Genomic DNA, 20,298 nt, shown 5'->3' on the forward strand with positions numbered 1-20,298 from the left:
CTAGTCTTTTGACTTTGTTCTAATATTTGTCTCCCACTTCTGTCCTGAAGTAGAATGATGGTACTAGGTCTAGGCCCTGTCTCTTTTGAAGACTTCAAGATTTTTTTTTTTTGAGATGGTTTTTTAAGTTCCTCAGGGGAATTTGTGTGGGGATAGACCATTCTGTCTTCTAAAGTCTTAGACTGCAATTATGGCATGGGACCAGGAGTTAGATGCAACTTGGTACCAAGCTCTACCCACTGCAGTAATCTGTAGTTTCCATCTATCTTCTGGGTCTTCCATCTATTTTGACCCTGAGTTGCACTGGCTTTGTATCCTTCTAGCCCTAAGGAAGCCTGACTCAAATCATACTGGCTTTAGCTCAGTTTCTTATGAAGGCCTTGGTCCCTGTACCATACTATCCGTAGGTCCTTACTTTTAGATCTTGGTCCCAGCTCTCAGCGCCTGGAGGAGTTCCAAGCTAGTTGGCACTGGCCTCAGGCTAGTATCATAGGATGTCCCCTGATAGCCATTTCACTGATTTGTTTCATTGTGTAGTCATGTGTCTAGAAATCTATGACTTCAAGTTGTGTCCCTTGGAGCAACCCCATAGAAGACAGGGCTGAATTCAGGCCAGTCTTCTAAGCTTTTCCTGGACTTACGGTCATCCTGGTCTCAATGCATGTCTTCGTGCTGTCACCTGCTTAGGAAGTTTTGATCCCTGGAGAGCCCCTTACTTCAGGTTTCAGCTCCTTGTGCCATACTTGATCGGATAGGCAAATTCAATGGTATTTTTCTCTGGTTCTGTTGTTTCACATGGTACTCTTCATTGTTAATAAGGTTTTCCTCAGAGGATCTGGTCTTGGCTAGAAATTTTTGCATTGCTATCTTAACATGTACAGAACAATAAATTAACTTGTCAGAGTCTTAATGACAACCACCATTGTGTCAAAGTATTGAATGAAGGTAATCTATTACTAGGAAGTGCAAAAGTTGTGCATATGGTAAAATTATCCTGATGGTAACCAAGAACTCAAGACTAAACCAACAAATGAGACCTCATGATAAAAAAAAATAACCACTAATTTTATAAGTGTTGCCATTTATATTAAAATTTTAATTCTTTATGACTTTGGGGGATCCAAAGTGTTAGATAACGGACTTTTTGGATGGCGCTTACCTTTCTCCTGGATTTTTAAGCAAAATATCAAGGCCTACGAAATACAGTGAGTTACTTATTACCAAAAATTGTTTCCATAAGCTGGGAGAGAATCAACAAAAATAATGCTTTATCCATTTTCAATGAATTACAGTGAATAATCCTTCACAAATACTTTCCTGGAATTCTGTTCAGCGAATAGGCATTCCCTATAGTAAAAATAGGAATTACACAACTTGATAGAAAAATAAGCAAAAAAAATTCACTGCTTTGTACATATTATCCACCAGCTATAAATTAGTTGTAGTCCAATTATTCTGAAAACAATTTGGAACTTGCCCTCAAATTCGGTAATCTGTTTACTCTTTGATACAGTGATACCATGCTAGGCCTATATAAGAAAGAAATCAAAGAGAAAAAGGACCCACATGTATAAGGATGTAGTAGATCTTTTTGTGGTGGCAAAGAACTAGACACTAAGGAGGTATACGTGAATTGGGGGAATAGTTGAATAAATTATGGTATATAAATGTAATGAAATACTATTGTGCCTTAAATTCCTTAAGAGACTATTCGAAAGAAACCTAAAATTTGTATGAAACTAATGCAAAGAAATGAGCAGAAAAAGGATAATTTATACAATAACATTGTAAAGACAAATTTGGAAAGATTTAATAACTCTGATCACACTTCCTTAGACATTCTACTCACTCCCTGACAGGGATGGAATCAGAGTACAAAATGAGACATATATTTTTTGGGACATCCTATGTGGGAACTGGTTTCATCTGATTATGCATATCTGTTATGAGTATTTTGTTTTTCTTTTCTTTTTTTTTAAATAGGGGAACTGAAGAGAGAAAATAAATTTTAACTGAAAAAATAAATTTAAAAAAGAAGTATCATTCATTAAATGCAAATAAGTGATCTAGGAATTTGGTGGAAATGGGTAGGAGTGAAGGCACATGTGGAGCACCCTCTTTCTTCTAATGTTATTAAAAACCACTTATTTTTAATGCAGGTAAACAGGATTAAATGTTTTTTAAGCATTTGATATTTTTATTCAGAAAAAAAAATCAATTTAGTGATTGCATTAAAAAAAAATTCCACTTCCTCGCCCAGTGGCACTATACAGGGCATGGTACCTAATGATACTAAGAAAATATTAGGATTTCATTGTACTAAAGAAGATGCTACTTCCCCTTGTCTATATACTTTTTTTTTTTTACCACAGGTAATATTTGCTCCTATAGGATTAAGGCTAAATATGAGGTAGCAATAAATTCCTCACTACAAGAACTACATGAAAGCTCTGGGAATAACCATCTGAATTATAAAGCTACTGGTTACTAGTTGTGTTTAGTTTCTGCCTCACTGATTAGAATATTACCTGACTCTAGTTGTACTGCCTTTGTTGATCAGATCTTTGTTACAGTCAGTTCTGTACCATGATATAATACTCCAGACCTGATTTTAATATCCTACGATTACTGGCTTCAGGGGTATTTCCCTTAACCAAGTCTATTCTTGGGCTTGTGTTGTAGTCCCTCCTTTGCCTTGCCTTAAGGTACCCAGAATTGGTTCTTTGCCCTGAGTGACCCACTTCTGCTTATGGTCCCCAAAACTAGGTATTTAAATCCACCCTATGTGACCTTTTGCAAGATAGAGGAGACGGAAGATTTTTTCCTCTAAGCAGGCAGAAAAGGCCACAGTAGATCTGGTGAAATCCAATCCCTGGTTATAGAAGGGCTCTGAACATAGATGATTCTTCCAGCTGGTTTCTACTTTTCTTTGTCCTTGGAACGGGGAAATGTTACATTTTGTCAATGTTCAACACTTTTTCACACAATTCTGGCAGTTGCCCAATCAGAGCAGAGCTACTAGTCACTCATCTAACCAGGTGTAGGATCACTTAAGTAAGGAAGAATGGAGAATGGCCCTTGAATATCCATATACAAGAAAATTAACACTCAGTCAAATAATTGAAGTAAATGAAAATTCTCATTTAAAAATAAGGCCAAAATACACATTTTAAAAAGTTTTTGTTCATATATTTACGATATAAATACTAATTTGTTTTCAAAGTACATACTCTTACAATTTTATAAAGTTACCAAGCATGAGACAGCAACTTAATGCAAAAACTTTACAGTGGTGATTAAAGGAGAAATCGAACTGTTCTTGGCATGAGTTCCTAAAAGGAAAGCAATTAGGGAAGCGATATATGAAGTAGTGTAAAGATGTGAATTATGCAAAGAGTCATTAAAGCAGCATATCCTTCTTAGACTACAATACTGTTTCACGACTGGTATGTGAGAAGCACTTAGGATTAGGTGTTTGAAAAAGAAAATTGTAAAATACATAAAAATGAAAGTACACATGCTTGCATAGATAAGGAAATCCAAAAGTTCGCTCTCATTGTCAATAACTTAAATGAATATCACTTAAAAACACATCACACAGAATTAAAGACTTGTGCATATATTTCAGATTTCAACATTAATGTCAAAAATACATATTATGATTTTACACAGGATTTGTGCTACATTAGAACACTAGACAAATATCACTTTAGTATTAAAGGAAACATTAAATATTAAATAACTGAGAAATAAAATGTGTAAACACTAACCTAACTGGGGATTTTGCTATTGCAACACATCCAATGAAGTGGTTTAAACAGTACAAAAAAAGGATTAGGACTTAGGTCTGTGTTTCCAGTCTATTTGGAATATGTGGGGCTCATTCCAGAAATCTTAATGGTCCAGGGTCATAGGAAAGGATTCACTTTCTTGACTGTAATTTGGTACATTCTGTTCTATGCCATTTTTTGCTCTCAAATTCGACTACTAAGTAAATACTTCAAATTTTTACTCCTTTTAACATCTTGGTGAAAACTGAGGGTTTGTTGGTGATTCAGTGTATGATTTGAGTTCATATGCAGCACCGCTATCAACTTCCATTGACTTTCTAGAGAACAGGAGCCGAACATCTCTATGGAGGTAGATCTTTCCAGATTTAGAGCTCTGGAACCTAAACAGTGTAAAATGAAATGTGATATTTTAACATCATTTAAGAAGAAGTGCTAATAATTAAAACTGAATAACAATAACATTTTGAAAGCAAGAGGAAATTCACTTTTAGAATTATTTTTCAAATATATATATTTCACTAGGTAGTTAGTTGCAGCTACTTATTTTAAAGGTAAACCACTTTAAGCTGCTGGACTTCAAATTCTTCATCCACAGAACGAGTGATTCTATGTTCATAAGCAGTCACATTTTCAGGGGCCAACTTGCATTGGACAAATTAATCAGAACAGTCTACTTCTAGTCAAAAGTTATTTCTCCCTCAACTGATCTCCTGTCATAAGTTTGCTTCTATGATATATTTTTACATGCTACATTTTATATAAAAGTGTACATTAAAAATGCACATCTTATGTCTACTAGTTTGTAAGGTCCTGAGAGTACAGGGCCTGTATCATTCATATTTGTGCCTCCTCCAGCACTTAAGACAGTATCTTGCACATATTAGGTGTTCAATATATGCCAGCCAACAAACATTTACTAAGCGCCTTCTATTTGCCAGGCACTGTGCTAAGAACTGGGGACACAAAGAAAGGCAAAAAACAGTCCCTGCTCTCAAGGAGCTAACAGCCTGAATGAACAAGATATATAAAGGATAAACAGGAGATGATCAACAGAAGGAAGGTGTTAGTATTAAAAGGATCAGGAAAGACTTCTTGTAGAAGGTGGTTAAGTTAATTCAAAGAAGCTAGGAAAGTCAAAGGGCTGAGATGAAGAGGGAGAGAACTCCAGGCATCAGGAACAATGAGTCAGAATACCTAGAGATGGCTGAATGAACAATTAACTTTTGGATTTCTCTCTCTTGCTCCAATTCCACTGGCGCTAACCTTCATCTCTGATCATCTCACATTTCAAATGCTATACTGTCTCCTATTTAGCAATTTTCTCCTTTTCTCCCCCTCCAAATTCAATACATACCTGCCAAAATAGTCTTCCTAAAATATCCTTTATTCATACTCTTCCTCCACGATTACTTTCTATTTCTTATGAAATCATGCCTAAACTCTTTAGAGTGTAGCAAGCAAAATCTATCAGGTGGTCTTCTACCTATCTAGCTATAACTCTACTTACTTTCTAACACTAATTTCTGTTCCAGTTAGGCTGGTATTCTCCTTGCCTTTCTGCATGCAAAGCCAACATATTATCTATTTGAGTTTATTTGAAACTATCACCACCATATATAAGTGAATGTGTGAACCACGTTGTCAGGGATAGGAAAAGTCATTGCTTTTGGAACCTAGATATTTTATATTGGCCAAGACAGAGGTACTATTCCAAATTAAATTTTTATACACCAACAAAAGAACAAATGAAATTAAATATTAATTCATCCAAAGTGACAAAGAAAATAACAGCATCTTTTCACAAAAATATAATATATGACCATGAAATACTCACAAATAATAAATGTCTACAATCAAGCAGTAAAAACAAAAACTACTTTAGAAGTTGGGCCCAGAATTCTTAAACTCTAAACTTGGGAATTTAAAAATCTAATCCATTTCATCAACTATCATTCATGTTTCCATTTTCATTTGAAAAGTTACCTCAGATGTATGAGGTAGCGTAGTAACTTTTCTTCATTATGTCGAATGTTCTCTTTATTAACACTTCTCTTCATTTCTTTTTTTGCAGGAACAGAAAAAGTTCTTTGTCGTAGGAATGTCTGATGATTGGCTGGCATATCTCGTAAGTCATATATCACAACAAACATCTTCACCACAGTCTTGTTAGGATTAAATAAGGTCTGAAGAAACAATAAGAATTATTTATTAAAGTTATTATAAACAACAAATCTGTACCAAAGTTAAAATAGGCTTTATAAAAAAAGGTGATCTCATTGGCCATTCCCATCTGGAGACTCACCTAAGTTAAAACTTCAGAAATATCTGTAATCACACATCTAACATTTAAAGAGACAGCCCAAATTAAATTTTCCTCTCTTCACATTACTGGGATTAAAAAGGAGCCCTGAAACAAAGCAGTACATTTCGAGACAATTTCTCATATTCCCCCAAACTACCAATATATTCAAGTGTTCTTTCTATCCTTGTCTACATTTTAGTTTTGAGCAATGTTTCAAAGTAAATAATATCTTCACTGTTAAAATTTTGCAGTTTAGTGTTTTTAATAATTAATGTCAAACAGGAATTTTCTATAACAGAATTCATTCTGAATACTATTTTTAAAGATAAGCTTTAGCAGAATTTTGTTCTAAAATAATAAAAAATAATTTCACTGAATTCAGATGTTTTTAGGCAAGCAATTTTAGTATCAAAACTGAAAATTACTGTACTTGGAAGTTTGTTAAAATAGTAAAAATTATTTTTCCATGTGAAATTTGAATTGGCTAGCTAAGAAAATGGCAATCAATATAATTATAAAACATTCAACACAGAATAAAATATCTTCTCACATTCATTTCACACTGGATTATATTCAGTTGTTAAAATTGAAGGATGAATTGATTAAACTAATTTTAATTGGCAGTTGGTTGTATCTGAGTAAACACTAGATTATGTAAGGCCAGCAATTTTCAGAAAGAACTCTATTTTAATGATCTAACCAAAGTATCAGTGTGTCAATAGTTAAACTCGGTGCCAATACTTTTAGAGATCCCATCCATGGCACTGGATTTCACTCACTCAATCAAAATGAGAAAAACACGAGTATTATGATCCAACTTTCAAATCCTAATGAATGAAAGGATAAAGACTTAATACACATAATAAGGTAACTACAAACCAGGAAATAAAAACTTCTGAACATTAGTTTTTACTACACAGATTATAAAGGGCATACTAAGTTTTCAGGCTTAAAAATCAGACACAAAAGTTGACAGTCTTACTCTGGTGGAAAGTAGATTATCCTTATACTCATGTATTTTATCATTTTCATTATTATGAATATGCTGACTGCTTTACACTGGTCCACATATCCTCAGTTATGTATCACTGTACAAATGCTTTATTAATGAAGTATTAAAAAGATATAACAAATGTTATATATTCCTTACAAAACTGAAACAATGGGGTCAATGAATAAAAGTGGTCTGATGAAATAGTTTGTCTAGAATAGGTCCATTCAGGCCTGAATACCTCCAGACCAACTGACCTGAAATTAAATTGTCCCCAGTATAGAGGATAACAGGAACTCAAGTTGAATTCACTGTGAATTTGGCTTGTTATCCTGAATCTCACTTGAAGAAGACCCAAATCTTCTGTAAATCAAAATACCCTTTTCAGAAATGTCTGTATCATTCAGAGGTGTTCAGGACTGTAACAGTCAGTTCCACAGGTTTGGGATGGAACCAGAATAACTCTAGCCTTCAGAAGTAAAGCAGGTAATTGCCTTATTTGCCTGGGAAATGTAAAGTTCAATATATTAGGCTTTGGCAGCCTGCAAATGGGTGAAACAGTAATACCATTTTAGTTTCTAAGTTTTTCTATGTAGGGTTACACTATGGTTTTAGGTACTTTAGAATGGAGGGATCAAATATTTCAAATAGCCCACAATACTCTTGAGTGGGGGCTGAACTAGATTAAAATGTAACTGGGAAACGTTTAACAAAAATAAATAAAAATACAATACAACATAGATAATGTTTTATGGTTCTAAATCAATATGTGGCTGGCACGGATTTGTTTTTATTTGAATTTGATAACACTGCTTTAGAAAAGGAACTTATCTCCTAAGATAAACAGAAGACAGAGTTTCTACTTTCATTACTCTGAAAGTAAATGTTTTGATTTAAATAAATTATAAAATAACATCTAATTCTAAATCATTCACCTTGCTTAGTTTATTAATTCTTTCCTTTTATGGAGGTCCCCAAATGGCCATTTCTGTGGCAAAGCTGGAAAGCTCCAAACAGAGCTGCAGTCCCACTGTTACTTACCAAAATTGTTGCAGCAGCAGCAGCAGGAGCAAGTGCTAAGTTCTATATGTATGTGAGAGAATTATTATTGCAATTGTAGGCTATAAAACACATACCACTTGTATTGTTCCTGAAGGAGGTACTCGATAACCCCTTTTACCAAGGGACTCTAAAGTAATCACACCCTTAAAATAAAAGAAGACAAATTTAGTACAAAGTAAAAGACCTCTATATACATATATAAATATGTCTATGTGTATATACATGACTACTGAACTTTTATAATTATATTTGCAATGAAAGATGAGGTGTACTAATGAAGACTTTACTACTTAATAAATATACTGCAGTTATTGTTTAAAGTGATACGATGTGCTACATAATATCAATGATTACATCACTTACATTTTCTATTATGAGATGAAAAGATGTGAATCATAAGTTCTCTGGCTTTAAGAGAAATCATTACATCAAAAAGACATAGATGGAATATTAAATAATGCAAATACTAGGATTTTGCAAGGTGAAATGAACAAGTAAGCTAAAGAAGTATTATTCTTTGGGTATGTGATACAGAAAATTAGGCGAAGATACCCTGTCCAATAATGATGTCAATCATTACAATTTAGATAGCTGAGTCGAATTTATACTAGGATGCAAGTCATAAGAATATTTGATAATAAAAAAAGCATATGAATGCTACATAAATTTAGTGGTTTTGATTTCTGGTCACATCCTTGAAGAGTGAGTTATAGCTTCTAACCTATCATGTTTTACTTTTAAGCAAGATGAAATAGGGGAAAAATAGATGCCTAGTCTCAAAGTCAAGGTAATATTTTTACATAATGTGTTTTGGTATGTATCTAATAAAGAAGGCAGTATTTCTACATAATAAAATGGAAATAATCACTTTCTTCTAGATTCTTCAGAATCTTAAGTACAGAATCCAGTTTTATTTCACTACACTTTAACAAGATGTGGACAAACTAGAGAGACTTTTCTTGTGAATTATATCTTTTTGTAAGAAGGCCAGTTATTTTCTATTTTATGGAAGGTCTAGGGTAAAAAAAAAAAGGATAAATTAAGAAATTTCAGCTAGATACAAGGAACAAGTTATTAACCAACAGGATGATGAAATGCTAGGAAAGAGTATGACGCTATTCTTGTAAATTAAAAAAAAAAGAATGGAGAACCACCTATCCTGCATAGTTTAGTGATTCAACTGCCTGAAGATGGGGGCTAAATTATCTATTATCCAGCCCTATGTTTCTATGATCATATTATAGTTTAAAATTGTACCTGTTCAAATGGGGACAAACATATACATAAATGTTCAATAGTATTATCCCATCAGGTGATTTCTTTACTGGACTGAAAAGCTGGGGGGCATGGAGGAGCAGCAAGAGAAGGCCACAGACTTTTAATGAATGCCCCAAGTATATTTAGCACCTTCCTTGATATAGGCTTATTCGAACAACACATTAATATTGCAAAATTATTCATAGAAATAGGCTTTGAAAACATGCTACTTGTCCCTGGTATAAAGGGGTGGGGTGAGCTGGGAAGAGGACCACTAAATTACAACTGTGACAAAACCAGCAATAACCCTTTAATTATGCTAATCAAAATGAGTTTTTAAAACAAATAAGAAATAAAACCACTTTTGTGGTAAAAGGAAAAAAGCTAGCTATCTGCTTTTAAAGGAAAATAAGAATACTAGCTTCTTCCTTTATTTCCAATCCAAGTAAGAAAAAAAATAAAGCATTATATCAGCTATATTCACAAACATACCACAGATTACATTTTCCAAGTACACATTTCATAATATCCTGAATATATTAAACCTAGGCTTGTGATTCCATTGGTGTAGAAAATTGTCAGTGAGAAAACTCCCTCTACCAAAGCAGCAACAACTGTGCTGCAATCTACATCTTAGGGAGTTGTTTGGGGGGAAGGAAAGATTCAGTGATTAGAAGACAATCACTAAGCCAGAGGAAAGACCTGAACCCAAGTCTTTGTGACTTTAAGGCTGGCACTCAATTCACTATGTCATGTTGCCACTTTCATATTAACACATTTTATTTAAGCCAAAACCAAATTAATTTTAATTAACAATTTTGCTTCTATTTTATCTTTACTACATATCTATAGTTATGTATGTAAATATATACATACACAGTAAGCACTGTTTTTATATATTAATTTAGATCACAAAATTGCTTATACCACAGGACAAACACTGCTTAGTTGGTTGGTTGATATATTAAAAACAAAAACTTACAGTCAAGTCATTGTGTGTATACATATTTTTTTGTTGTGTGAAAAGACATCAATTTAAAAAAAATGAAGCCAAAATTAGAACTATGTTATCTGTAAGGATATATAATATAAAAGGACAAAATGAAAGTAAGAAAAATAGCATATCAATTGTTAAAGTACTACTTTAAAGCACCAAGGAACACAGTTATCAACAACTTACAATTTAGGGGCAGCAACAAATGTTAAAGTAAATGTACATATTAATATCCATATATTTTACTGTGGTCTTATTCTGATGCCTCATTATGGTAAGATGGCCTGAAGTTTTCAAGCTCTGCCAGTGGTGTATAATCTGACAGGCCCTACACTAAAATGAAATGATTTTAGGTACCGGTCTAATGGCTAGATGCATATCTATTTCTGATGACCAACCTACCTAACCTCAGAAAATATTATGAACCAAAGTGGTAGGAGAGTGAGGAATTTTTGTGGCTATATTTACTCTTGAAAACTAACTGCTAAGTTTGTAGAGGAATGATGATTTGCACTGGTGGAGAGAATGTTTACACCAATGGAATAACATCTTTCTTACAGTAGTGAAATAAGCACATATATAACAAAAAATTAGTGGCTTGTGAACTGTATTTCTTACTAGTTAGAAATACACATACCTTTGCAACCTCTACCTACTAGATTTCATTGGATTCTATTAGGAATCATAGAAGATATGCCAATTTGAATGCTTTTATTACCAATTTACTTCGAGATGGCATGCAAGTAGAACTCAAACTTAAGCCATGCGAAACTTGGTCAAAATCCTTCAAAAGAGTGCTTCCAAGTTATTATGGAATAGAAACATGAAATGCTGAGCTGCAGAACAGAAACAGAAACCTCTCTTTTCAATTTTGTCAACTATGGGAAACTATGTTGATACAACAACTATTTAATCCTCAAGTTACAGAGGCACCCACAGATGGCACACCAGAAATATGACACTGAAAGGTGATTAACTTTGAGTTTTTCTCTTTTTATCATTTTCTTTCATCATGTGATAATCTCAAGCAGCAAGATTATGTTGAATAAAGTTTTATAATATGTGGAGTCCTTTTTTTTTTTTTTACTAAAGCCTATGCTAAAGGTAGAAAATAGTTTGTCTTAGGGGCAGCCAGGTGGCTCAGTGAGTAAGAGCACCAGCCCCACAGTTGGGATGATCTGGGATCGAATCCGGGCTCTGATACTTAGTGCCACACCCAGAAATAACAGCCGTGTAACCTTGAGCAAGTTACTTAACCCTGATTGCTTAAAAAAAAAAAAAAGTTTGTCTTTGCATCATCAAATTTAAAAAAAAAATACATCTAAGAGTTTAGAATCTTTTGTTTTTTTTTGATGGGCAGGCCCACGATGAAAACCAAATTATAGAGCAGAAGGCAGCCTGGTAAATATGATCACAACAAAGAAAACTGGATGTTTTAAAGTACCACTGTCATCAACTTCTTGAAGCCTGATATATTATCCTTTTCCAAATTAGGGATATTTTTATTCAATGATATGGTACAATTTTAATGTAATCAACAGGACAATATGCATGAATCTTGTACTAATGTATAGCCCAAGCAATATGTATGCTATGAAAAGCAAAGGGAGACTTATAGGTAGTATTCAGGAGACCCTAACCAGGGCAATACACATAAATGCTTTAGTGTGGACCAGGGAATCACACAATCCTTAGTGGGATACACTCTCATTCCAAATTTCATTCTTCTAAATTTTAATGCAAGTAAAATGTTCATTTCTACCATCTCTTCCTAATTACCACTAAATGTGCTAACAGCACACAAAAATATATTTTCTGTGACATTTACCCAATTTACTTTTTACCCTATTTTTGATTTCTACTCTAGTATCCATTTGGCCTTAGGATTTTGTTTACTCAATATATCATCAAGATTAAGATTGAAAACACTGTAGCATACCTTGCTGTCTTGTTTTCTTACTCCAGTAGCATATGTGAACCAAGTCAAGCTGCATATCAAAATAGTATCACATACTTTTTTTGCTACGGATCTGAACTCTATGGTCCATTCCACATATAGTCAGCTATTTAAAATTAGCATGGCATAATCCAGCAATTAGTTCTTAAGGTGCTACCACCCAGATAACAAGACCACTCAGTTTTCTGTGGTAAAGAACTCAGCTACAATGACTGATGGTATAGACGGGCCACTTGTGGAGGAGGATCTCTACTATTTTGATACCATCCAAGCAAAGCACAGCTTTGGCAAACTGATCTGACAACTTTCTCGCATGAATTTTAATTTTAAATTTTAATCTGGTTCAGCCTGAATTGGATAGTGTTGTGGGTTGCAATTTGGTCCCTATATTTTGACATTCATTCTAGAGAGATAAACAATATGCATAAAGGCAGTCTGAACCACTTTCTTGAAGACAGATGATCTAATTTTCTGGATAGTAGGGCTAGGAAACTGAGCCTAGCATAGAACTTCAACTCAAAACACTATGCTTTTTTTCTTTCCTATTCATTGCTTGTTTTGTGTTTCGGCCATTTCCCCCCCCCCTTTCTTCAATCCTTCAATCAAAATGGCCAAATCTGGGAAATGGGAGAAGTTTGGGACCAGGCCAGGAAGTTATCTGGGGTTGCCTGGTGGCTAGGTCAAGTATAGAACTTTTTATGTCTGTGTCAATTTAAGAACTAGGATTAAAATTCAGGTTATAGGACTCTAAGTCTTATGATCTTACTATTACTTTTTTTTTTTTTGCCTACTTTTATTTTAACAGATACCCCTCTTCTCCCACTCTACCATTTCCAGAAGTAGTGTCCCTGTGCCATATTTTAGTAGCAGATTCAGTTTATCTCAGCACTTCGGAGAAGAGGCACAAAGAAGATCAAGTTACTAAATCCTTAGGCAAAAAACTAGAAGTTCTTGGTTCCACAAATCATCTTGGCCACCAAACAGCCTTCTAGCTTGAAGCAAGACTACCGAGAATGCAATATGTTTTAGCAGCACTGAAAATATGACTAGTTCAAGATTTGCAATCAAGAAAATGAGTGAGCAGAGAAATCACAAAGGTCTGGGGAACCTTGGCTATTACACCCTTATATCCAGACCTGACAGGAAATGGAAAACCACTCGAGTATCTTTTCCAAGAAAATGCCAAACGGGGTCATGAAAAGCTGGACACAACGAAACAACCATAACTTCCTTCAAGGCTGCAGGTGTTATCTACATAAAGTCATTTCTAATTCTCCCAGTTGTCAGTGCTTCCATTTCCCTCATTTCCCTTAAAATTACCTTTTATTTACTTATCCGTGTACATATTGTATCCCCCCATAGGATGGATGTAAGGACCTTCGGGGATTTATTTTGCTTTACATTCCTAAGAGAGGGATCCAATCTAGAATAGGACCACAATAAATAATGGAAATTTTGCTGGAATGTCAGCTGGGTCAGTCTAACTAGCAAGAAGTTACAAGTAATTTCAGATAAGGCCTTATCATATATGTATATGTGTGTATGTGTGTATGTATACATTTTCAGAATCATACACAAATCCAAAGTTAGATATATATTACTAGAATGAACTCACAGAAGAAGTACAATATGGGGAGGCTAGGTGGTGCAGTGAGTAAAGCGCCGGCCCAGGAGTCAGGAGGACCTGAGTTCGGTTCCGGCCTCAGACACTTAACACCCACACACACACACACACACACACACACACAAAAACTAGCCATGCAACCTTGGGCAAGTTACTTAACCCCAATTGCCCTCCAAAAAAGAGGCAAAAAATAAAAAAAAAGAAGTACAATATGGGCTACACTGAAGAAGTGCAAATATGTTCTAGCATAGACTGTTTAATGCCTTCAGTTTTCTATTAGGAAATAGGGCATGATATATTTTCAAACAATGCACTAAAGAAACAACAAAGCTATTTATAAGTATTTTCATTAGTGTGATAGACTCAGGAAGAAAAAGCAATAAAAGTGGTCTACTTGCCATATAAGGAGAAGGGGCATTATCATCTGAAACACTGTAGAATGACACTTCAACAGGAAGTGTCATATGAGTAGGGCAGAAAATTCCACTTGCCCCCACCTCAGCAGTAAAGCCATCAATAATGCCTAAAGGATCTAATCGATAGTTTAAAACAGATTCCTGTAAAACAAAAATAATGATATAGATTATAGGCAATTTAAATACTTAACTCATTTTCTAACAATCTACTTTATTGTATTTTTCTAACACTCCAGAGTTATTTTACACTCTTCCCTTTCACACTTCCTACATTCCAGCCAAACTGTCCCACTCTTAAATGTGGCACACTATCTCTCCTTGTCTCTTGCCTTTGCTTTGATTCCCCCACAATGGGAATGAGCTCCTTCCTCACCTCTTTCCAAATGAATGTTTCTCTTCCTTTAAGGGCAGCTAGGTGGCACAGTGGATACAGTGCGAGGTCTGGAGTATGACCCAAGGCAAGTTACTTAACTTTAATTTCCTTAGTTTCCTCATCTGTAAAATGAGCTGGAGAAGGAAATGGCAAACCACTACAGTATCTTTTCCAAGAAAATACCAAAAGGGGTCATGAAAAGTTGGACACAACTGAGCAACCATAACTTCCTTCAAGGCTTCAGGTGTCATCTCCTACATAAAGTCATTTCTAATCCTTCCAGTTGTTAATGTTTCCATTTCCCTCAAATTACGTTCTATTTACTTATCTGTGTACATATCATATCTCCCAGCAGGATGGATGTGAGAGGACCTTAGGGAATTTGTTTTGTTTTACATTCATATCTCCATTGCCCATGTGATTTGCTAGCACCTTCTGATCCTTTTTTTGCTACCTGCTCATTGATACCACAGAAACAGAAGAGAGGAAACAGGATTGGAAGTGATTTTTAATTTTTCTGGTTCATAGGTTATCATGGGCAGCCTCATAATGATGAATCTTTTTGTACTTATTTAGGTTGGTCCTTAGAAAGAGGAGGGCTGCTACAAGGAACTATAGTATATGCAGAAGAGTCTCAGGATAGCTTCTGATTTGTATTGTTTGAAAGAATACCCACAGATAAAATTATAGACAAAGCTGAATATCTGTGAGCATATCCAGAGCCTACTACCCTGCATACTGTAGATGCTAAATAAAAGTTTATTAATCTCTCTATGTAAACGCTGTGACAGTGTAATATAATTTTTCAAAAAAATCTGTTCTTGGGTTGAAAACTGACACATTTATCAGGCACCAAATGCAAGTCATTGAGTTCAGTGTACTGAGTTCAGTGTACTAATTTGTAAAACGTAGACAACACAACCTGCAATGCCTAGAGTGTTGTTATAAAGCACAGGTGAGATAATGTATTGTGATAGTAATGGCATTTAAAGATTCCCCCTGTATTGGCTTGGTTTTCAAATTGACTGTGTTAAAACCCAGAGCTTGTTAATCCCACCTGTGGGATGGACTTGTTGATGTGAAAAGAAAGTTTTCCCCAATAAAACTGGGAGGAGCTGGTGACATAGATTTGGAGAGACAAGAGAGAGGCGGAAGATCTTTTTGGAAGCAGAACCTCGTGGAGAGAGAGAGAGACTAAGAGAATTGCTGGTGGCCGCTATGAATTGCCCTGGACTTCTGAGACCTGCCCCCTGAGCTGCCAAGGACTGAGGAGACATGGCTGTTTTGCTGGTACTTTGTCTGTCTGTTTTGATGTTCTTTTGCCAGATTTGTCCACTGGTGAAAGACAGTCCTTTTGTTGAAGAAGTCCTGGAACCTGGCTGTTCGCTAAGAAGCCCTGAGACTGTCCTGCAGACAGAGAGTGAATACTGTCCACTGGTGAAGGACAGTGCTGTTGTTGCAGGGGTCTGGATACTGTCCTGCAGACAGAATGAATACTGTCCACTGGTGAAGGACAGTGCTGTTGTTGCAGGGGTCTGGGAACCTTTCTGTTGGTTCAGAAGCCCTGAAGAAGGATTTTCTTGTTGTATGTTTACAGAAATCCTGGGAGAGGGCTTTGCTAATGTTTTCAGGGGTTCTAGGACTGTTCTACAGACAGAGGATGAATTAATGAAGGGACTGGCAATGTATCTTATGGCCTTGCTAAGCCTTGTCTCCCCAGGAACTAAGATTGCTGAGAACATGCCTCGTGTCAAGATGAAGAAAAGACCTCCATTTGGGTATTAAGTGCTTAAACTTGATGTAACTCTGGGGTAGATTCAATTGTGATCCGGGGTGGGGAACTTTTGACCTTTTTGTGTTCTATGGTTGAGCAAATGAATGTATTTTACTTATGTTTGGAAACTAATCTCCATTTGAGAAGAGGGGCTTTATGGTGGACTAAATGAAGGTATAGCCTAGGGGTGGAGAAGTATTTAGACCAGGAACTTTGTAATTGATTGAATGATTGGAAGGTCCTGGGGTGGGGTAGTCCTTGGAGATTATTTAATCACACTTAGTAAATGCTGTATTTTGGAATGATGTCATGTTTTGATCTTCTCTGTTCTTGGTTGGTCACTGAATAAAATGGAGAGCACCTATGCTGGTATTCTGAACCTTGGGAAGTTGCCTTTCCTTGGCATTACAGTACATGTATGCAAAGAGTCTTGCAAATCTTAAAACGTTATATGTCAGCTATTGGTGACTGGCTGTTGCTTATATTGTTCATCCTATCTATGTTGTCTTTCAACATCCAGCAAGTCTTAGTTCTTCCATGAAGACTTCTCTTATAGTTTTTCTGCTTTTTTTTATAATTTTACCTGTACTTTGTTAGTACAAAACTTAAATTTTATATAATAAAAATTATCCATTTTACCTCCTGTAAACCTCTTTATCACTTGTTTGGTCATGAACTTTTCCCCTATTGACAAATATAACAGGTAATTTCTTTACTACTTCAATAATTTACTTATGATATTACCCTTATATGGCTATATGTACCCATTTTGAGCTTATCTTGGTATAACCTACATGTATTTTCCTAAGCTGTCCCCCATATCTGGAATGTATTTCCTCCTAACCTCCACAATTTGGGAATCTCTAGCTTCCTTCAAGCTTGAGATGGGGTGCCACATCCTATGAGAAGCAGTTACTGATTCACTGCCTAATTCTCCTCTTTCCCTTACCCTCATCCTACCCAGTTATTAAAGCTTTCTCATTCTTTAAATTATCTTCTATTTACTTTTCTGTAGACATGTTGTTTTCCCCCAAGTAGAACGTTAAATTCCTTGTAGGCAAGAAATACTATATTTTTGCCTTTGTATCCCCAGGGCCTAGAATATCACAGGTATTTAATAAATTCTTGCTGAACTGAATTGGAGAGATAACATGTACACAATAACTATAACACAAAGTAGAAACAAAAAAGAGGTTCATTTAAAGTTCTAATTACTGATAACTGTTAAGTTAAAAATAAACAAGAATTCTTAAAAAGCATTGCTATAAATACAAGATATGATTAAAATTTGAAACTAAAGTTATTAAAGTTCAACAATAACATACTATTAAGAAGAAAAGTTAATTTCCCTTATGTATAACTGAAATTGCTAGAAAGTTTTTCCAGTTTTTAAAGTCTAAATTTGCCATTTTGAAACTTGTACCACTTCTTAGTTTTGCTGCCATAAAGAGGAAGAAGTCTATCATGTTTTCAATATGGCAGTGCCTGAGTTCCACACATCTCTCTAGCCTTCTTTTCTCCAGACTATACATTCCTAGTTTTTCATGAGATTTGGAAACAGGGGCCTTTACTATTCTGCCTGCCTTCCTCTGGACCTTCTTCAGCTTATGAATGTCCATCTTAAATAAACTATGGAAACCCAAAACTTAACACAATAACCCAGATATGGTGTGACAAAGGGAGAATACAGAAGGACCTTATTCTTGACTATCCCTACCTCTCTCAATGAAAGCTAGAAATTAGCTTTTTCAGTTGCCTATTGCATCATTTTTTATCAAGAATTAGCTTTTTTGGCTGCTTATTACATTATTTTACCTGGAGTGGAAACAATTGCTAAGGAAAGGATCTAAGGAAGAGTCCCCAACAAGTCAATATCAAAGCTCAGTTGGACCAACTGATGAGTAGGGAAGCTACCTCTAGCCCTTCCCCCTGCGGGTGCACCCCTGGGCCCCAGTCCCCGCAGCATCCCACCTCGGCCGGCGCCTAGCAGCTGACTTAGAACTGGTGCAGACCGAGGGAATCCGACTGTTTAATTATTTCCAGCACAAAGTATCAACACTGATGGGCAAAGATTTCCTCACTTCCCCAGACTTCATTATCTGCCTCTCTCAGTTCTCTCAGCTCAAGGATTTATGGTTAATAATGCCTTCTACCCCGAAAGTGATATGGGAGACTTGAGGAAATATAAAGCATCTCTTTCCCACAAAATGTTAGGACCTTGACCCAAATGATATCATTCTAGGAGAAACCTTAGTTCTTAAAAATAAGTCAGATTGCACAGTACCTCAAAATTTCCTAGAAGACTAAGACTTGTTATGGGTGGAGCACTAGAACTCAAAAATGGTTTTCCATGGATATCTGGATCATCTTCGATATTTAAACACTGTTGTGCACTATAAGAGAAGAAACAAAAATCACCAAAAAGTCCTATCATTCCAGGTGACTTAGTTATATAATTTTCATTACCTTTGTTTAGTTATGGAATTTGTTATATAGAGGAAAAGAAGCTTATTTTATGTAAAATATTATCCCTGATGAAATAGTTTCAGATACTGAATTTTAAAATAGAAATTTTATTTTTTACCTGTATGTTAAAACTTTCTACACAGTTATAAGTTATTTCCAAATTATAAGTTTAAAATGGATAGCCTTATATATTTATAAATCTATATTTAATGATAAATTAAGAATAATAAATCTACTATAAATAGCATTTTAAATTATTTATTGATATAAGGTGATGAATAGCTATTCTTTTTTGAACTTCTACTCATGTTTATTGGTAAAAATATTTTTTGTTTTAATAGTTATTAAGTCTTAATTCTGAATTAAATACCAAAAACCTATTGATCAAGATGAACTAATCTATGTGAACATATGAGTGTTTATACATGTATATATATATATATACATATACATACACATAAATAACAACATCATTTTTTTCTAAGGATAAGAAGATAAGAATAAAATTAATAGCTTCCCAAAAATCTAAGAGCTGAAAAAACTGGAAATTCAAAAAAGGTGAGAATTTTTCTTTGTTGAGCTAAGTTCTTTTTGACTTGTTCATAAAATGAATTAGGAGGATGTCAAATTTTTTAAAGAATTAAGATCAATGTTTCTTAACCATTGACAATCAGGTGAAGGCTATGGACCTCTTCTCAGAATGATGTTCTTTTTAAATGCACAAAAGAAAAAACAGAGTTACAAAGGAAACCAATTATAATCAAATAGTTATAAAAATATTTAAAAAAAGAAAAAAAAAACAAATTCATAGAGATCAGGTTAAGAATTCCTGATTTAGATGTTATATAAACTTAGACCATTTAATAACTCTGGACTCTGATTCCATGCAAAGATCATGAATAAATGTCCATCTTATTTTATTTTATCTTTGCTTTTTTGGAGGGGGGAATGCAGGGCAATTGGAGTTAAGTCACTTGTCCAGGGTCACATGGCTACTAAGTGTTAAGTGTCTGGGGCCGGATTTGAACTCAGGTTCTCCTGACTCCAGGGCCAGTGCTCTATTCATTGTGCCACCTAACTGCCCCCATAAATGTCCATTTTAAAAATGGTTTATCAGAACACATACGAGTCATTAAGAGTTCAGGAAATAAATGGAGAAAGATGCATGCTTAACCATGAAAAAGGGGAGAAACTTTTAATGAGTTCTTTCTAATTATGTAGGAATTATTGGAAACCTTGACCTGATATTACTGTCCTAACCTTCAAACAATTGTTCTATATATTCTTTCTT

General features: G+C 35.0%; 1 protein-coding gene across 15 annotated transcripts in view; it reads right to left on the reverse strand.

Annotated features, from left to right (window-relative positions):
- Positions 1–3,167: 3,167 nt before the first annotated feature.
- Positions 3,168–20,298, reverse strand: part of ATOSA (atos homolog A) — a 130,731-nt gene continuing 113,600 nt past the window's right edge. For 14 of the 15 annotated variants that reach the window (XM_069098077.1, XM_069098081.1, XM_069098086.1 and 11 more), the window contains 5 exons: positions 18,826–18,934; positions 14,377–14,535; positions 8,221–8,289; positions 5,775–5,974; positions 3,168–4,171 (listed from right to left, as the gene is read on the reverse strand). In XM_069098077.1, the coding sequence (XP_068954178.1) occupies positions 4,018–4,171; positions 5,775–5,974; positions 8,221–8,289; positions 14,377–14,535; positions 18,826–18,934 (691 nt within the window). In that variant the 3' untranslated portion in view covers positions 3,168–4,017. Of the gene's footprint in view, positions 4,172–5,774; positions 5,975–8,125; positions 8,290–14,376; positions 14,536–18,825; positions 18,935–20,298 lie in introns of those variants that run through there. The other variant, XR_011170249.1, reaches the window with a different exon arrangement.

This window comes from Petaurus breviceps, unplaced genomic scaffold (assembly GCF_028583685.1).
Source record: "Petaurus breviceps papuanus isolate PSGF00001 unplaced genomic scaffold, PetGlider_PUasm1.0 37, whole genome shotgun sequence".
Lineage (NCBI taxonomy): Eukaryota > Metazoa > Chordata > Mammalia > Diprotodontia > Petauridae > Petaurus > Petaurus breviceps.